This window comes from Python bivittatus, unplaced genomic scaffold (genome assembly GCF_059951505.1).
Source record: "Python bivittatus isolate LINGU-HERP-01145 unplaced genomic scaffold, Pbiv_v1 ctg000080_np1212, whole genome shotgun sequence".
Taxonomy (NCBI): Eukaryota; Metazoa; Chordata; class Lepidosauria; order Squamata; family Pythonidae; genus Python; species Python bivittatus.
In genome coordinates, this window is record NW_028277035.1 from 55,664,917 (window position 1) to 55,685,531 (window position 20,615).

At 37.6% G+C, this 20,615-nt stretch overlaps 1 protein-coding gene across 8 annotated transcripts in view; it reads right to left on the minus strand.

Moving 5' to 3' along the window:
• The window catches only part of IQSEC1 (IQ motif and Sec7 domain ArfGEF 1), a 328,329-nt gene that overhangs the window by 262,083 nt on the left and 45,631 nt on the right, over positions 1-20,615 (minus strand). For all 8 annotated transcript variants that reach the window (XM_088134152.1, XM_088134143.1, XM_088134141.1 and 5 more), the window contains exon 2: positions 10,871-10,900. In XM_088134152.1, the coding sequence (XP_087990278.1) occupies positions 10,871-10,900 (30 nt within the window). The remainder of the gene's footprint in view (positions 1-10,870; positions 10,901-20,615) is intronic.

A 20,615-nucleotide genomic window follows, 5' to 3' on the forward strand; every position in this document is an offset into this window, starting at 1 on the left:
TCCTGGGAAGGAGAAGTAACAATTAGTGCTGTACAGAAATCATTGCTTATCATTTCTCATACTTTTCCTGTTTTCAACTGGACGGTAAGCACCTGCACTGAAAGCAGTGAATTCTAAAAATTGTTAACTTTATATACATGGGCAGGCAGCTAATACTCCCATGTTCTCTGCACATTTATATTTAGCAACAGAGAGTGAATCATATCACTATTAATTTAAAAGGCAAGCCCTAAGGGCCCTATTTTACAGAACATAAATCTATTTTGTGTACAACATAAATACTTCACTGTGTTTCTTGTTTATTATTCTTTTGAGGCATACTGGTTGCAGTACCTTTGGTAATCTGTACACATTTATAATTGCCTTTTCAGGAATTCTGGACACAAATATGTGGATCAAATTAACTGAGTAACAGGTAAAACAGCACTCTCTCTCTCTTTTTTTTTTTTAACTGAAGCCTCATAAATCTCACAACTGACCCAGGGCAGTTTGCTTACTCCATGTTTCTATATTCTAAGTTTTAGATGAAGCAACCAACCATACTAAATTTGTATGCGTTTATTTGCTTCAAAAACAGAAAGAAAAGAAAAGCAATTTATTTCTGTACTTACATCAACAAAGCACTGCTATATTGTTCCCTGTGCTGAGATACAGTGCTAAACCTACATTAAAGAGATCTGAATTTAATTCTGTCCTCTCATCCCAAGCCTGATACTTTTGTGTTGATGTGTTATCAGCCAGAATCAAGAATTTGGCTAGGATAGGATGTGCGGACTCATATTCATCTCCCCAGAGCTCCCTGAAGAAATGGACAGAGACAAGAGAGAGACAGCTAGATGTCAGTCCATATTAGTCCAGTGTGGGTGAAGGCCTCTTCTTTAAAGGTTATGGATTGTAATCTACCACATAGCTCCAGTGCACTGTGACAGAAGTTTATTGAGTTCCTGGTCTAGGGCTGAGAGAGAGTTACTGGCCCAAATTCACCCAACCAGCTTCTGTACCTAAGGAAGAACTAGAACCTAAGTCTCTCTCCTCCTGTTCCAACACCACACTAGCTGCAGTATTACATAAGAACAGAGTACAGGAAAAACTATAATTGCACCTCATTTCAAAACACTTGTTATTTTGCAATTAACAATTCCAGAAAGCCAATTTTAATGTTATTTTACTCCAGTAGCTCTAATGGATTTTTGCAAAGATATCAGATTAACCATGCATATTTATCATAGCATGTGTCTCATAGCCTCATCTTCCTTCATGGCTCTAGGATAAATATATATATATATATACACACACACATACACACACACACACACACACACACACTGGTAGAGTTATCCTCAAAGTTGGAACCTGAGGATAGGGCACATGAAAAGAATGATAGGGAATAGAGACATTATTGTGTAAGACACAGTGATTCCATGGTGTGACTGCTTGGTGTGGCATGGCTTCTTCAGTGTTAGCAAAAGCCACTCTGATTTTCTTGTAGAGATAATACTGTGACTATCCTTATCACTATACACAAAAAGCCAGTCATTAGGCATATTGCTCCATGTGAACATGAAGTAGTAAGACTTAAAAGTAACATTGGAGATATGAGATGCTACAGCTGAGGGTTGCATTAGAATTCTCATCCAAGCCTTTGTTTAAGGTGTCCTAGCTTTTGTCACTGGTACCAGAAGGACTATCAGATATAAAACCGCTCTAGATATTCCCAAGCAATCTGGTAAGATGACTAAGGAATTCCCACTCTTCCATGTTATTTATTCAATTAAGTAGAAATGTGAAATCAATCAATCAATCTTGGTAAATGGGTTGTGAAAAAATGACATGATTATTTGCTAGAAAAAAGTAAATCATAGCAAGGAATATTCAGTGATCAGGTTCCCATAAGTACTCAACTCATGGCCAAAACGATACAATATATCTGGAGGGATACGATGGGGAAGGTTGTCCTAGATTGATTGAAAAGGAAGTACTTACGGAAATGCCTTGCAATGTTCTTGTTCTTGTCATTTGCTGGGAACTAAAGTGTTGAATCTGAACTACAATGAAATGGTATCTTCTTTTACAGATTCCAAATCTCACTGTTGCAATAAACTTTTTCACTATGAATATCAAACAATATATTTGGAAGATGTTTGTGATGCATCAGCACTTCTATTGAAATTATGGTACTTCCATATATGAAATCAGGACTTTGTTCTCAGATCTCAGTACACTGAATGAGAATGCCATATGCAACAAGGGGACCCCGCAGTGCAAAGAGAGAAAACTCTGAAGAAATTATTGAAACAACTCTCTGTTCCAGAGTAAGAAGGATTTCCTTTGATAATATTTTATTTGGCCTCAAATAATTGCCTTATCTTATAATCCACAAGCAACAGAAAAATCTCTGAAGCATTTATTTGTTCACAACTCTGAATAACTTGTGGAGAACTTCAAACAAACAGCATGGAGTTGTTTGTTTATTATCAGCACTCCTGATTATCATCCTTCTAGATGAAAAGGATGCATTCTGGGGTGCTATACAGAACCCACATTCTAAAGTGCCTACTTTTAAATATATTTATTATAACAGGTACTGCATGCCCTTTGATCACATTAACAAGCAGTTTCTTAATTCCTCTCCCAGTGACTTATTACCCACATTTACAAAGAACAATGCAATATATAATCCTGAAAGGCTGCCAAATCATTCAGACATTTTTTCTTTAAAAAGAAAAATATGAGGGATGGGATAGAAAATTGCTAGAACTGCTGCTAGTGGACAAGGGCAATTAATGAAGGAAGAAGTCAAGGCTGCTTTGGCATCTCGAGGGTAGTATGAGTGTGCATCCTTTTATAGCGTGTCAGTAGCATGACATCCTCACTACTCTAGAAGGTTTCTTTATAAAGAGATACCAAATTACTATTTCAACAGTTTCCCTGTCAAGTCTCAAGTGGAATACAAAGAACCTTGGTATTTCTTACAAAGTTGTTATTCTCCCTGCTTTTTCAATTCCAGCTCAGACTTTCTGCTACACACATACACTTCATTCACTGCTTTCCCTGGACTCTTGTTAAAGAAGAAAGTTGAGTAATCTCCATCCATCAGTGGCCATTCCAGTTCCTATTGCAAACACTTTACCAGAGCAATAGCAGCCACCAGATGCCTTCCTGGGTCACTAAACCACAATCACAGCTATCAACCACTGCTTGGTCAAGATTTACGAAGCACTGCCTCAAGGCACTCATAAAATCAATAGCGCTTAAAAGTTACAGAGTAGGAAAGGATCCTTGAAAGGTAATTCAGACTCAACTTAATTCATATACTATGTTACAAATTACATTTCTATTGTTTAAACACACACTATTGGTGTTGCAGCCAGTAAGATTGGTGTGTGTGTGGGGGGGGGGGGAACGGGACAGAAAACCTTTGATCAAATGAAAATATTTTAGACAACATTAGGCCTTTGGTTCATCTAGACCAGTACTGTCTATGTATACATAGACAATAATCTGAAGGTCCTTTATAGTCATAGATCACAACAAAATTTTACCTACATGAAGGCATGCTCCTGCTCATTTTGACATATTCGTTTATTTAGTTTATTCATTTATTTCAGTTTATTTATTTAGCGTGTTTGTTTATTTAGCAGTGGAACTTCCAATACGGAAGTTAAAGGTGGGTATGGCCTTAAATAAACACTGAGCAAATGTCAACCAGTCTCAAGGCCAGGAAGAGAATGACCAATTATCCACTGACCTAAAAAGGGAAGGAAATGGCTTAGAATTTAAATGCTAGACCAGACGTACATATAGGGCTCAATAGCTGCATTTTGCACTGGGCAATATATGCAGGTAGTCCTCATTAGCAACTGTCTCAGATAGTGACCATTCACAAATACAACAGTAATAAACAGTAATAAAAAAATTCATTTTCTAACCAATGTGCACATTTACAACAACAAAAGCCTTCAGTGTGAAACTGATCAAGGTCTGGTCAGTTTCAGGCAGCAGCTGCCAGCTGGCCAGAGGAATCCAATCAACTACCCTAGTTAGCCGCCTATAACACACACTTTTTTCCTTAAAATTTGGGGCTGAAATCCTAGCGGCATGTTATACGCCAATATTCAAGCGGCAGGGCTGGGAGAGTAGAATCTTCATTTGAGCCAGGGCTGTAACCAGGGCAGCTCCACAGAGCAGGAGGTGAGCGGCGGGCGAGCGAGCAAAAACTGGTGCTCCCCATCACTTGCGCTAGTGCCTGAGCTCCACATGGGCGAGTGAGTGAAAAACGCCGCTGCCCCACTGCTCACCTCCTGCTCTGCGGCTCTCAGGCACTAGCAGGAGCGATGGGGAATGCCGGTTTTTGCTCACTCGCTCCCCTGCTGCTCGCCTCCTACTCTTCGGAGCTCAGGCACCAGTTTTCGCTCGCTCGCCTGCCCGCCACTCACCTCCTGTTCTGTGGAGCTCAGGCACTAGTGCGAGCGATGGCGAGCACCAGTTTTCATCATTCAAAGAGGTGCTTTTTCTTTCACATTACGTATTTACCATATAAGTGGTATAAATATTAATAAACAAAAAGTTCAGAGCTCCCTCTATTTTGCTTCCAAGTCATTTATTTTAAATTTAAGGTTTTTTTACTCAAACCTCCTTCTTAAAATTAAGGTGCGCGTTATACGCCTGTGCGTGTTATACGCCGATAAATACGGTAATTAAGATCACAGAGCTGAGCTTGTTAATTTGTAGTTAGCACTTTTTAGGGACCCCTGAGCTGCACAGAAAAGCAACTCAGGAAGAGATGTTTTGTTTAAGCAATCTCTCTGCCCTGCGAGGGGGCAAAAAAAGGGAAAAGAAAAAAAACAGGTCAGGCACAGGACACTGTAGGAGAGAACTTTATCTGAATGAGACAGCAGCAACCAGCAATCTTCGCAACGTCTCTCTTTCAGCCACATGGTTTTCTTACCAACCGTGTTGCTTAGTGACCATTTTGCTTAAACCAGTTGCAGTTACTAAACAAGGATTACCTGTATCTGCAAGAAAGCATAAGGTCACTTCACTGGTGGCTTCCAACAAACAAAATCAATGGCTTAATAATGGCGCGGGATTTGCTAACAACAGCAACTAGAAGTGCCGGAACTGCCATCACTAAACGTCGCGGTCATGTGACATTGCGCTTTATGACCATGTCACTTAGCGATGGAAATCCCAGTTCCAATTAACATTGTTAACCAAGGACTATCTATACTACAGATTTATCTACCAAACTGACTGTGAATACTTGGTCAATCCCCTAATTCCATACTGCACTCTAACACCGCCTATAACTACTTACCATACAACTGAAAAGATGACTGATAAACATTTGAGCAGCATGACGGCCCTCTGCTAAGTTCCCTTGCCTCAACTGAGAAATCCTGTGACATCCAAATCCCAGAAACAGTATGAAGAGCAAAAAAACCAAGTGAATGAATCCTGCTTTCTTGTTCCTTCTTTTACAAATCTGGAGACTTTCTCATCTCCTCCCCAGGAACCGAGCCATAAAAAACTCATTATAGTTCTGTTACGTGCTCCTCCTTCTCCTAATCCTTTATTAAAATGGAGCATTACCATTTCTTATGCTGATACAGTTGAAATATAATTCTTACAGTACTTGGCATTTCTTTTCCATTCAATGTTGGTTCAGGACATGTTCTACTTTCTTTAGTGGAGTTCATGACAATTTAACACAGCTAAATACCACGGTCTGCAATCAGCACTGTTCTGCCTCTGGTCAGAAACCACAGCATGATCTTTGTCTTTAATAAGCAACTTAATAATCAGTCTATTAAACTTCACACTTATTAAATGCCTCTAGTAAAATTGCAAGACTTTATTAGCTGCAGTGAGAAAAACAATTATTGTAGACAAATTAACTGTATTGCAAAATTAAAACTATTAAGTAACTATGTGAGATGTAAACTTTGAAATAAAAATTGCATTTAACATGCATAAGAACTTAAACAGTTATAAAGCAAATAATCTTCAAAATGCCAAAAATACCCATTGTTTGTAGCAAAATGTAATATAAAGAATATTTAGCTATAACTAAAAAAATATAGTAAGTCTGCATAAAATATGAACATTGAATCTCACTGACCTTTGTGCTACTTTCAAGCAATTTGCTCATTTAAACTGTTAGTAACTACGACATCAAAGGATGTACAAGAATATTGTTCCATTCGTTTTTATTTTTGAGATGACATAGTCATGTGTTCATTAGCCACACACACATTTATGTTGTTAATACTTTGATACTTATTGTTATGTTTTCTATTAACCACTTTTTTTTTTAACTTCCTGTAACAGAGCAATTCTGTGTCCTGTCCTTTGCGGTGATACAGATGTATTCCAGAAGACTCAGGCAAAGCCGTGTTGGTTGGGAAATTGATGGAGTTGAAGTAAATACACCTAAAAGACATCCAGGTTAGAAATGGCTGATCAAGAGCAAGTAGTAAAAAGGCTATCACTACAAAAACAATGGTAATTTCTTCCTCTGAGAAGTAGCTTTTAGGTATGTGGACACCACTTATATCAATATGACCTAGAACAATGTTATATCTGAACCTTGTAGAAATCCTGATCTATGATTGTAATAAAAGTATTGGATTTGACCATTGGATTTGACTGGATTTGTAGAGACACAGAACATTTGTACATGTAGCTCAGAGATATCTATATTTATAAAATCTTTCCACAACTTCAGACAGAATTTTTTCAAGGTCTATCTGGAGAGCCAGCAGCTTGAACTCAGATTCTTCATAGTGGAAAACTATTCTACACTGTACTGTGATTTGTGAATAAATTAAATGATAGTTCCTAAGAAATAGAAAAAGCTTTCTGTTTTTACCAGAGCAGATGTTCTTCCTCAGCAATGAATAAGGAGGAAATCCCAATATTTGTACCTCTTAATACTTATTCTTAGTATTTTTAAAATTCAGTATGTAGTTGCTATTGCACTGATACTGGGACAAATATGGGTGGTTTCCTCTCATGTAAAGCCCCATGTAGCTGGCAAGACCAAGGAAGCAAGACCAACATGGTTTCAGTAAGACAGCTCTAATTCTAATCTGGGGTAATACAGAATCTTGGAAACTGTAATAGGAATTTCTTAGCCATATTTAGAGTGAGTTAAGTAAGCCAGGGTCTCTTTGAAGCATCTTCTCAAGTCTCTCAGCAACTGGCATGAGTTACTATTTCAACTGGCTTGCCCCCACTTTCCTACAATCTCTCATGCCTCATTTCATCTTCAGAACAACATTCCTGTCAGCTAGGTTAGGCTGAAAGACATTTAATAACCTAAAGTCACCAAATTTGCTCCGTGATTGAATGATTTTTCCTCTCATCAACAAAGGCATCCACTAATGGGATAGGAGGTGAACAATATTGGTGACTCCTCCTTTCCCTGCAGACTGTATACTGGGCACAGGAGACCACAAAGAGGAAGGAATGTTGCTCTCCCTATTTCACTGATAGTTATCTTCCATCAAGCCCAATGTTCAGCTAGCGGGATTAATCCTATCTTGTTTCCATAACCCTTATTATATCACACCTACTTTGTGTGCCTCATGACATCCAGCTCATTTTGCTTGTTACCTATTCCTAATACATTAATGTAGAGGCATTTAAGGCAGAGTTAGACTCCTTGTGTTCACTTTCCCTTTTTGCTGATATTTATTCCCCCTTTGTTAAACTAGTAATTTCCAAAACACTTCACTTTGCTGCTGTCTAAAGGCCTACTGTTCAGATTAATCAGCCATAGCTACAAATCTATTTTCTCTCCTTAGTGAGATGAATTCCATCTCTGCAAAGCAGCCGTTCCTCCCTGAGGTTTATACCATTACTGAAATACTGAAACGTCTGTTGCAACCAGGAATTAACATGACACATGGTTCTTTCTCTTGCTGGACTTTGATGGGAATTAACTGATGAAAACCGACATGGGTTTGCCCACATGGGTGAGTCTTGTCAGTCTTTCCATCACCCCTCAGATTCAGATACCTAAGAGATAATACACATGTTGAGATGAAATACCTAGATTACAAATGGGAGCTTCTGTACCTCTCAAGAGGGAGTAGCCTATTAACTTCTTCTTCTATGTGATTGGTGATGAATCAATCTATATGGATCAGATGGCACAGCTTCGATTGTAGGAGTCTTCTATAGCTCACTCATGTTTCTAGAAGCTTCTTTGAAGTCTGGATTTTTAAAAAAATGTTTAAATATTTTATTTTAATAAGTTTTTGAAGCCTAGATATAAGAATTAGGTGCCAAGATGTAGGGCAATGTTTTGCTTTGTGGTCCTTTTGCCAGGTGCCTTCATTCTCATCCTTAGAAGTTGTAAACATCACATTGCTCTTCTGCTTTTGGAAAGCAATAGAATCCACAAGTCTTTATCTTGACAAGTGAGGTATACATGTAATATTCTGGCCTCCAGTTTATCAATCTTTGTTTTAAGGACTTCCACAAGTTGATATTTAACAGCCTTCTTTCTCCTCTGCGAACAAAGCAAACATGGCACATCTGTTGTAGGCAACTGCCAGAACCTCATTTCTGACCATGATGTCTCCTACACTTGCTAGACTAAGAAAGAAAAGGGGAAAAAGCAAATAAAATTCTTTTTTCCCAGAATACACCGAGGCTGTGCAATTGATCATCTGGTGAGTCAGATGCTGGGCAGCTAGCTTGAGGTGGTCAGATGAATTCCAATTCCTCTGTTGCTCACAGTGACTTCTACTCTATTTCCAGAATACACCAGGAATATGCAAATTATCTCCTGAAAAAAACTTCAATGAGGAAATGACACAAAAACATATCTAATAAGTACTGAGATGACATGCCATTTATTGAGCATTCCTAGTTGGCATAAATGACATTTTTGTAAACACCTAAATCAATGTGTGAAATATAAGCATGATTCAAAGTGCCAACCTAATTGGTCTGAAATGTGCTTTGTTTATCTCCATTTGAGTCCACTTCTACACTGAACTTGCATACTGAACAGCAACCAAAAGGAACAGCATTTTCTATAAATATTTTCAATGGTTAACCAAAAGGAACAAATAGCTGCACACATTTTATCACTCAGCCAATTCACTTTAAAATATTGGCTTTCTTACATTTTTCAGTGTAAAATCATAAATTTCTTCCTCATATTTTTTGGTGTTGCAAGTATACATTCAATAGAGAAAAATATTTATTTATTTTATTAAATATGTTACTCTGCCAATTACTGAAGTTTCTTTGTGGTTAGTAACATAAACCCCAAACCAGAATTAAAAGCAGAAGGAATAAAATTGAAATAAAATAATAAATAAAAAGCCTATTTAAAATGGGTGCTTTTTATATCGTGTCTATCTTCCAAAAGGGTTTCTTTTTAATTTTAATTTAAAAAAAACTCAATTAAGAAAAGAGGCTCTTCAATTCAGCACAGAGTATATTCCAGAAATCCAGAAAAACTATAGAGAAGGCTTAATTCCAAGTTATTGTGAGTTGACATCAAAGCAACTGTAGGCAAGCTTCCTCAAATAAACTCAATAAGTGGGATCAGGGAAGAAGACATTGTCAGAAGTAACCTGGACCCCAGTTGTATGCAGCTTGAATAATAATGATCAGTACTTTGCATTTTGAGAACCAGTTTAGTATAGTGGTTAAGGCATCAGGCTAGAAACTGGGAGACCATGAGTTCTAGTCTCTAACACAAAGCCAGCTGGATAACTTTGGGCCAGTCACGTTCTCTCAACCCTAGGAAGAAGGCAAACTCAACCCACTTCTGAAATTACTGCCAAGAAAACTGCAGGGACTAATCCTGGCAGTTGACAGAAATAAACACTGACTCGAACATACAGAAAACAAAACACAAAAAAAACCCTTGCATTTTACCTAGAAACAAATTAGTAATCAATGCAATTCAGTGCCTTCAGCATAAATGTGATACTGTTTCTGAGTTCTTCCAGAAATCAGCTTATCAGCTGAGTTTTATGCTAATTGAAGTTTCTAGAGTAAATACAAAACCTAATGTAGAAAGAACTGCAACAGTCAGACCTGGAAACACCAGCATGAGTATCACAGATAAATGTTTTGCACTTATGAAAGAAGTATCAGCTCAGATCTTTGATTACAGGTAGAGAGGCATTCAAACCTCTCAAGCATCTGTATTATGAACATACAGAAATATATTTAAAGAAATATATATATATATATAATTCCCCTCTCACCCCTATGAGTGGTATGTGTCTTCCTCAATCTCGGGTCCTCTACCAGAGGCCTGGGAGTTTGAGGGTTCTGAGCAGTATATGAGCTGTTCTCAGAAGCTGCACTCTTCTGGACAGAGAGCCCTGATGTTGTTCCTGGGATCTGCTGGTGCCACTCTCCCAGCTTAGGAGTCACAGCCCCGAGCGCTCTTACCACCAATCACTTTGGCCCAGTGATTGATTGATTGATTGATAGACAGACAGATAGATAGATAGATAGATCAAATGCTGTTGCATAGTATGACACAGAATAAAATAAAGAGCACTTTTCTAAAATATTTTTTTGAATCTCAACTTTGCTTAAACACAGAAAATATTTTATTATTCTTAACTAAAGTCCAATACTTTGGCATGTATGATTAAATCTGCAAGTAAAATATAAGAACCTTGGCCTTGCAAAATGCTGCTAAATATATCTTTCCTGTAAGCATGAATGTTCTCTGTTGAAAAGAAAGGAAAAAAAATACAAAAAGAAGAAAGGAAAAAGTAGAATAAGTAGCTGTCACAATTAATTCAATATCAAAAGAACTCCAACACTTGATCTTAGCCAGAAGGCTGAAAAGCAGGATCAGAAGAAAGAAATCTGAGAATCATACCTGATGTTTCTTGCATTTTCACCTTCAGACCTGTAAAATAAATACATAATTTAATAGTTATTAAAAATTTGCAGCAGATTCGTATTTACATACTTATTTGCAACAATGGTATTTTATTCAAAAAATTACTATTTTTTTTTACTGTAGTAATGTTATAGTATTAAGAATGAACAATTAAAAATAGATGCTCATTGTAAAAAGCTTTAAATATATGCATTAAAATTAAACATTACAATTAAACATTGGGATGAGTACAGTTGAAGTAATGCATCTGTTCTGGGATACTTTTCTCATTTAAGTAATACATATTCAACAAGCCTCTTTTAGCACCTGACTCTTTACATATTGCTGTCCAACTCAGGTTTCTTGAGTAAAAGCATAATTCCAGTTGGAGTATATAAATAGCATATTATATTATATTATATCTCTCTCTCTTTTTCCAGTTTTTAATATGAATGGTTCATACTACAAAAAAAGGATACATGATGTAGTCTAATGAGCCTTGACTTCTTAAAAATGACACAGTTTCTTAAAAGCTGATTAAATACCAATAGTCAATGAATGCAATTAATTTTTACCTTTTCCTTCACAGATACCAGACTATGTACAAGAGATATAAAATGAATATATGCCACAGTACAGAACAATACTTTATGAAATGCCATAATTAAAACAATTGCAAGCAGTCTTCCTTGGTCTAATGCTCTCCAGATAAAAGGACTGAAATTCCAAGACTGTCCAGCCAGAATTCTAGGAATCTGAAGAGCATCAAGTAGGGAAAGGTAAAATTACAATTTTCAAAATGACTGAATATAGATGAATATAACAATATTTAAGAGGAAGGAAACAATAGTATATTTTCTACAAAAATAAGCTCTCAGAAAATGCCTTGCGTCACAGCTCCAAACAATCACAATTACAAAACCACACAAGAACCTATGTAACATCTCCTAAAGGTTTTCAGTTCCCATTTCAATAGAAAAGAGTACGTGTAGCTCAGGGATGAACTGTGGAATCCTTGGTGCTCTCTGAGCTTGGTTGTTTGCTTGCAGACATTTCACTACATAGCTAGGTAACCATCAGTGCTAGTGAGTGTGGGGTTTTTCCCTGTTTATATACAGTGGCTTCCCCTGCCAGTGTTGGTGGGGGTGTGGTTTTCTCCTTGGCAGTACCTTGATTAGGGTATTGTTTTCTGCTTGATTGTTTGTCAGGTGTTAATCCCTGCTTATCTGGGTGTAGGCTGCTGGAGAGGATGTGTTTTGATCTTTTTTCTTCCTTCTTAATTTTTTACTGTCTCTTTTGGATGGTGTGTAAATGTGTAAATGCGGTTTATCTCTATACAACCCAGAACACCAGAAAAAGGAAACAGACCACCTATACAACATCTTCCAACAAAATGGATAACCATGCAACTTTATCAAAAAGTGTCTGACCACTCAACCCACTACAGCACAACCAACACAAACTATGAAAAGGATAATACTATCATACATCAAAAACATTGCAGAAACAACATACAGATTATTACAACCACATTGTATCACCACAGCACACAAACCAACTAAAGCTCTCCAAAACATCTTAAGTAAACCAAAAGACCCAGTAGCCCAAGAAGAAAAACCAGGAATCATCTACAACATACAGTGTAAGGACTGTAACAGCCACTATGTAGAATAGACAGGCAGAAGACTAGCAGAGCACATTCATGAACACCAACTAGCAGTCAGAAGACACAATGAAAACTCCTTAATCTCACAACACATGGACAGACTCAACCACAGTTTCAACTGGGAAACTGTTAGCATCTTAGACCAAGATAAATCCAAAAATGCTAGGGAATTCCTGGAAGCTTAGTACTCAGGCAAATCAGCCATCAATAGACACACAGATATAAACCACATTTACACACCATTCAAAAGAGATTTAAAAAAAGCTAAGAAGGAAACAAAAAGATCAAAATACATTCCCATTTCCTTAACAGCAACTTCCCAAGATTGACCCAAAGTTTATTTACAAAAATGATATATTGTGTAACACAAAGAAAGTAAGGTAAGAGGATGCTTTTGAATAAAACAGCATGCTTAGAAGGTAGCCACAGGTTATTCTGAATCTGAAAATGTGCTTTTTCCTTTTATGTTCATAATGTTTCATACAGTATATAAACACCATTCAAACTAACAGATCTTCCGATGCAAAGCATTATATGGCATGGTGCCAGGTTACCCATGGACTACCTTTCCCTGAGGACAATAAAATTTCATTTTATTCTTCAGTCTTCTAGTTGGGAAGAGATTTCATATTTCCTCCCTAGTTCTATTAGGCACTAACAGTCTAAGAATTTCAATTTTCCCACATTTTTCTTTCCTAATTTTTGTTTTCTTTTGCAACTACTTATTGCTTAATTTACAGATGTATGCAATATATTCTTTCAGGCTTAATGTTTCTTGAATTCTGCTCCCTTACAAAATACTCCCAATTCCTTTTAAGCATGTTACCAAATAAATCACAGGGGATGCTCTGAAAGCATATAATACAGCTGTCTTAGTAGATGTCGTTATGAATGTGATGCCACCTGAATAAAACACTACCTGAACATCATTTGTTTGATATCTGAATTAGTCTATTTAGTGAAATCATTCTTCAGTAAAGGAGGCTAAACCTGCAGCAGGATTTAGTGGAGTTCTATGTGCTGAAACAAACTGCCAGTGTCTCATAGCTGTCCGTGGTCCTGCTGACACCAATTCAAGCAGATTACAGTCGACTATCTGAGCAATGGCTGTTTTCTAAAATTTACTCCTATTTCCTTTGTGTCACTTCTGGCAAAACCTTAAGGGGTTATGCTCAGCTCACCAACTCTCTACCTCTCCAGAATAATGCAACTGTTAGATAGAATGATATGCAATTTGAATCATACCTTTCCTATTTTTTATTATCCAATTTTGAAACAGCCCAGCAACTTAGCAAATAAAAAAGAAATCTAGTTCATATAAAAAGAAATGATACCCAACCAGAACAAAATTTAATTATTACTGGCATTTTATTGCATATTTTTAAAGAAAATATTGCTTAACAAAATAAACAAAAGATAACAAATCATTTTTTCCTTTAAGATTATTTTGATTTCAATATAATGATCTATATGAGTTTTGTTCTTCATTGTTCTTGTGGTTGACAACACAGAGACCTAATAACAAAGCTACACAAGCCTCATGTGTTCTTGCTTTAAAAGCTCATACCTTGAGTACATCCTGGTTGTATTTTGGAGTCAGTTGCCTTATATATTCCACTTGATGAGTTTAGGGTTCTAGTTTTATTTGGATTTTATTAAAATGTGTGCTAACCAACATTTTATCTAGAAAAATGTAATTTTCTCATTTTACTACTGAAGCAATATAAAAGCACATGAAAATAAGACAAACAAACCAAATATCTTTTTGGTCTTCCTGGTGCTAGCAGTAGTGTTCCTATATGGCAGCAGCTTGACTTCATTGTCACAGAGCAATCACCATCTGAGATGGCCAAAATGGTAGTTGTATATTTTGGAAAGTCCAAATGGAAACTAATCAGATATAATAACAACAACAACAACAACAACAAGTCTGATAGACTTGACAGAAGAGGATGAGAGTAGTAATGTGACTTGGAGACACCCTTTTCAAGGTGTCCAGGTCAAGAAACAAACACTGAAGGGATTCTAGGAATGGTACTTTATTATTTTAGGATATAATAACAGAACTTTGAAAGCCTGTCCAAGTTTGTCTCTGTCCCATCTTACGCTAAACAAAATCAAGGCTGGATTATTTTGAGTTTCTCTCTCATGCTTGCTTCACCTTCTGGACTATGTAATCCCTTCTCCAAGTCCCTTCTTAATGGTTTGTTCCTTCTTTTCATACTTCCCCAAAGTTAGCTCTAAATTCCTTTACACCTAGGTAGCATGCTAGAAATCTGCACTGCTGTGATCCCAAGGAGACCCGAACATTTGATGTCTGGCATGCTTGACACCTGGAATTGACATCAAAGAATACATGGAGACAAACTGAATTGCTGACTCTAACCAACACCTTCCTCTCTTATACCAAGAGTTGCATGTGTGTAAGGATGGCATCAACTAAAAAAAACCACAGTGTCATAGAGAAACTAATCAGTACCTGTCCCAGAAGGCTTCAGAGGAAGTGCAAACTGATAATCACAGCCTTGGCAGAGGTGTAATGGAAAAATACTAGACTGTTCTAGAATGAAAAGAAATGAGTGGAGTTGAAGGGAGAAAAACAATGATAGAAAAGGAGAGAGCAGCTTTGGATTTTTTTTTTTCACTTTCTTGCTTGGAAGTACCTTAATGGCTGATTAAAATTGAACTTTTTAAATAACTTATGGGGAAAGTATTCTTTGTTCATTAATTCTATTTCTTTTCATCCTCACAACATATATTTATTGTAAATAAATAAGTTACTTTGAATTTTGTAACAGAAAAAGAAAGGAAAAGGAGTCACATCAATAAATATTTCAGATGAGTATCTCTATTCTGGCAGAATGATTTGTCATTGCAACTAAGATGAATTTAAAACATTGCTCACAATAAATAAACAAACAAACAGAAAAACACCTCCACTTGGGGGTATACCAAAATCTTCATTCAGATCATCTCACTGTTGGCCAGTCTGCTATTCTGAGTGGTTGTGTGGCATATGCTGTCAGCTGCCCTTGTTAATATGGTTAACAGCTGTGCAGCACTTCAGATCTGATTCAGAAGAAGTGCTTCAGAACTCATAGGAATGTCAACGTCTTTCTGCAATTCATGAAAGCAGCGGTGTCTGATTCCTGAAGCATCTCTTCCAAATGGGATTGGAAACACTGTACAACACTGATTTTTAACATTTTAGAATATTAAGTATGACTAGTGTTATCCAATAAGCTCAGTCATCATACTTGTTCAGTAAGACCATAGTTAGCATTTTGCAATAATCCAAAATAAATTCTATTAAACTACAGTTGGGAATTAATATAGCATTTAAATGCCCATTAACTGGCATCACCTAAAACTAATAATTATGTTAGAATCTGTTTAGACTCAATATATGGATTTATTAACCAAGCCTTTAAAGCAGCCATGTCCTTTGCAAACTTCATGTGGCAGTTCTGAAAGCTGCCCTCAACTGTCAGTATGTGCATACATGCACAAATAACACTTCTGTTGGGATCACAACTGAAGCAAAGTGGCTGTACATGCAGACACATATAGAGATAGCCACAGGCAACTTTTAAAGCAACTTCATGAGCCTCATAAAGGACACCACTGCTCTGACGTCTCAAAGGGAGGTGCTTCATACACATACTTCATACACATACACACACAATTCATGTGAAATAGAATGACAGGTTTCATTGTTACATTATTGAATTTATAACTCAAGCAAATAAAATAGTGACTGATCAGCCAGTGTACCCCATAAAAATCAAACAATGTTTGAAATGCCATGTTCCATGCAAGCTATTTAGAATTTCAGTGTGGGCTTTTATGACTGGCATCAATGAAGCAGTGATGAGGTTTTGGGCGGTAGTCTAGCTTTCCTTTATCCTGATGTTTTGCTGGCAGCTGTGGCTGCCTTCAGAGCCCACCTGAAGCTCTTTCCCACCTTCAGAGGCAGAAAGAGTTGCACTGTGGTAAACTTGTGAGCTGCTGACAAGTGCACCACAAAGCAACTCACTCTGCCTCTGAAGATATCAGCCACAACTGCTAGTGAAATGTTAGGATAAAAAAACTAGACCGTGGCCATTCAGCCCAAAAGCTCATCACTGCTTTATCTAGTATTTCCATTGTAGAATAAATGTGAACGCTATCATTGGCTATTCTCTCACATTAGAACTGAGTTATGATGAAAATAATGTTAAAGAACCCTATCTAAACTCACAAAAATCATGACCATCAACCCTCTAGCCTCCCTTTATACCTTAAAACATTTCTAAAAATCAATAACTGAAATAAGCATCTGGGAAACTTTCAGACATTTACTCCCTTTCAGCTCAGTGGGAATGTATCTCAAGTCATTTGATATGCTGGGACAGCATGGGTGTAAATGGCTTGCATTAGGGACAATTCACCATGATTACTCAAACTGCTCCCTTTCTATAGAACTGACTTTTCACATTTTCAATATCCATATTTCCAGAAAGGACACCAATTTTATTTGCTGGCCTATGTTCACAATTCACTGCAAGCCAGCTATCATGGAACCACAAGGCAAGCGGAGTATACTGGTTTTCTTTTTACAAAAATGTATCAGTGATAAATTCAGTACAACATGATTAGCGTCAACATGCTGTTTTCCATTATCATAGAATCTATTTCTGAATATTTCTTGACCCACTCTTGCCCAATTTTCTAGCACCCAAACCACTGTCTACTGTCCTTTCTCCCACTTTTTTGTAGATTCCTCCTCAGTCTTCAGCTGCTTCAGGCTTCTCCCATTCCCCCCCCCCCCTCCCAGTCATGGATCATCTGGTTCCTGGGTCTCTCAGCCATGGCTTCCTCTGGTCCACATCCTGTCCAGTTGCGTCTCACTCCAATAGCATCTTCTTCTAAATGAACAAGGATTCTTTTTATAATTTATTCCTACAAAGCCTATATGGCAGTTTGCAGGTGATTCTAATTAGATTAGACTTTTTCCCCCTTTTTTTATTTGTAACTGCCTCTCTGCCTACAATGTGCACCTGGCATTCAGACCAGCAAAGAGAGAGAGAGGGAGAAAGAAAGGGAGGGAGAGAGAGAGAAAGAAATCTTTGATCTTGACTTTTGCATAGAACAATCTCTTGTTTCAGGGCGGTTCATCCTTCCACAGACATAATGACATAATGCACTGATAATCCATGGATAATGGATCCGTAGCTGAATATTAAACAGTACTTAACAATTCATTCTCCAAATCTCTTAATTGTCAAAGAATTTTTAGGCTTAAGCAAACAGTAGTTTATTTTGCTAAAAGAATTACCAGACAGAAAACAGTAGTAAAGAGAACATTCATTCTAGCTAAACAAACATTCTAGCTAAAACTAGAATATTTAACTATATAGAATAAGTAAAGATATTTAAAGATATATATTTTGAGTTGCAATATAGATTAATACAATAAAATGCATTTTATTGTATTATTATAATATATATTTGTTGTGAAAACCGTAAGATTGAACAGTCTATGTAAGTATATGCCAAAATTATTTTATAATTTTATAAACTTCATGTCAGCACATCTGGTTGGTGATGAAAGAAAGGCAGGCAGGCAGGCAGGCAGGCAGGCAGGCTAGCTTGGCCAAAAGACTTGTTTACTGAACTTCTATCACATATATCTTCAAAGAATGTCCTTATTTATTTTGCAAATGTAACAAAACTCCCGAAGTAACCTTCCAATTCAGACGCCTATAAAACTATGTGGTTACATAATGGCATCAATAGCAATTTACCGTGCTATGCTCCCTAGGAGACTAAGCTATGAATCAGAAAGAAAGCTTCCAGTTCAAAACTCACCGCTGCCATGAATTCACTAGGTAAACTAGGGCTAAATTCAGCTGTTGTAAGTAACACAGCAAAATGATTGATATCAAACATTTTAAAGTGCAACATAAACGTATTAGCATTTTTCATATGCTACTACTACTTAAGGACAGAGTACCACTAAAGATTCCCTGTCCCCCATTTGAAACCACAAATTATTACCAGTACATTGGATACATTAAAATTTGCTGTCTATGGAATCTCCTCGCAATACCTATTAGAAGAATCATTATATTATTGCATTATATTTCTAACTATAATTTTTAAAATAGATTTTAAAATATTAAAATAACTATTAATCTGATAATTCTGATGACCTATGGGGATCAGGACAGGAATAGAGAGGAGAACTGAATATGTAAAAAACCCTATTCTGTTTTAAATATCAGAAGGCAATATATGAGGTGGAAATGGATGTGGTAGCAGCAAGGATGGTTTACACAGATATAATGGTATGAAGAGATAATAGCAAATGACATTGGTGTAAAATTGATTATCTCCTGCCATCAATTTCTTTGGCTTATTAATTCTTACTCTTTTTAAGATTTGCATGAGATGAAATGGAATAGTGGGATGGTATGTATGATGTACTGTACATATATATTCCCCAAATTATTTCCTTTCAGAATGAGCAACATTATGCAGAAGACAAAAACTAATTTGGGGTTAATTTTTCACATCTACATGAGGCTTCTGGGTGAGCTCATCCATCACCATGGGGTGAGGTATCATCCGTATGCTGAAGATACTCAATGATATCTCTGCCCCTGGCGAACTAAGCAATGCTGTGGATGTCTTGTCCTGGTGTCTGGAGGCTGTGAGGGTCTGGGTGGGGAACAGCAGGCTTCAGCTGAACCCTGGCAAGACTGAGTGGCTGTGGCCCTGGATGGGCTTGCACTACCCCAGACAGACCCAGTGCACAATCTGGGGGTCTTCCTAAACTCACAACTCCTGTTGATAAGCAGGTGGCAGTCGTGGCTAGGAGGGCCTTTGGACAGCTCCATCTTATGTGCTAGTTGCGCCCATTCCTGGATCGGCAGGCCCTGCTCACAGTCACTCATGCCCTAGTCACCTCCAGATAGGATACTGCAATGCACTCTACATGGGCCTGCCCTTGAAGAGTATCTGGAAGCTTTAGCTGGTTCAGAATGCAGCAGTACAGGCAGTTATGTGCGCTTTGAGAACAGCGCATGTTGCACCTCTGCTCTGCGAGCTGCACTGGTTGCCAGTTTTCTTCCAGGTCCAATTCAAGGTGCTGGTTTTAACCTTTAAAGCCCTTCATGGCATCGAACTGGGCTATCTGAAGGACCGCCTCCCCCCAGTTACATCAGTCCACCCCATCAGATCTCGCAGAGAAGGCATGTTGCAGGTACCATTGGCTCGGGACCTGCATTTGGTGGGTCCCAGGAGACATGCCGTCCCTGCTGTGGTGCCTGCCTTATGGAATATCCTTCCTCCCGAGATTAGATTAGCACTATCCCTTTTGCTTTTCCAGAAGGCCCTCAAGACCTGGTTATGTGATCACGCCTGGGGCTCCCAGGGAACTGGACACTTACTTAGATGGCTCCATTGCTGCGGGAGCCATTTCTATTCTCCTTTCCCATGGTTTGTATTTCTGGTTTTTTACAGTATTTATTAATGTGTTTTTAAAATATTTCTTCTGTTGTTTTTATCTGTCTTTTTATCTGATTGTTGCATGCCACCCAGAGTTGCTTCGGTGAGATGGGTGGCTATATAAATTTGCTTAATAAATAAATAAATGTCAGGAAGCAAGCTCTTCCATTGCTTAATTTCTCTCATAGTCAGGAAATGCCTCCTTAGTGCAAGTTTGCTTCTCTCACTGTAAAGCTTCCACACACTCCTTCTGAGTTTAGAAAACATTTGGAAGACTTTCCTTGTTTTTTTATGTCTGTTTCCATTTTCAGTGTTTTTACAGATGTCGTTACTGCTTCTTGTCTCTTCTAGCAACTCTCTGAAGTTCTTTGTTAGGTTCCTTCCTGGGATCTTTCTCTTTCTTGGCTTTAACTTCTCATCTCTTCTTGGCAATTTCCAATTGTTCTCAATTGTTGTGACATCCAGTTTGTTTGTTTTCCTGTTCCTTGGTCTTTGGCAGTCTCTTTTCACATTTATCTTTGACAACTGCTTTAATTTCATTCCACAGTTCTTCTAGTTGCCTGTCAATGAGGTTCAGGACTTCAA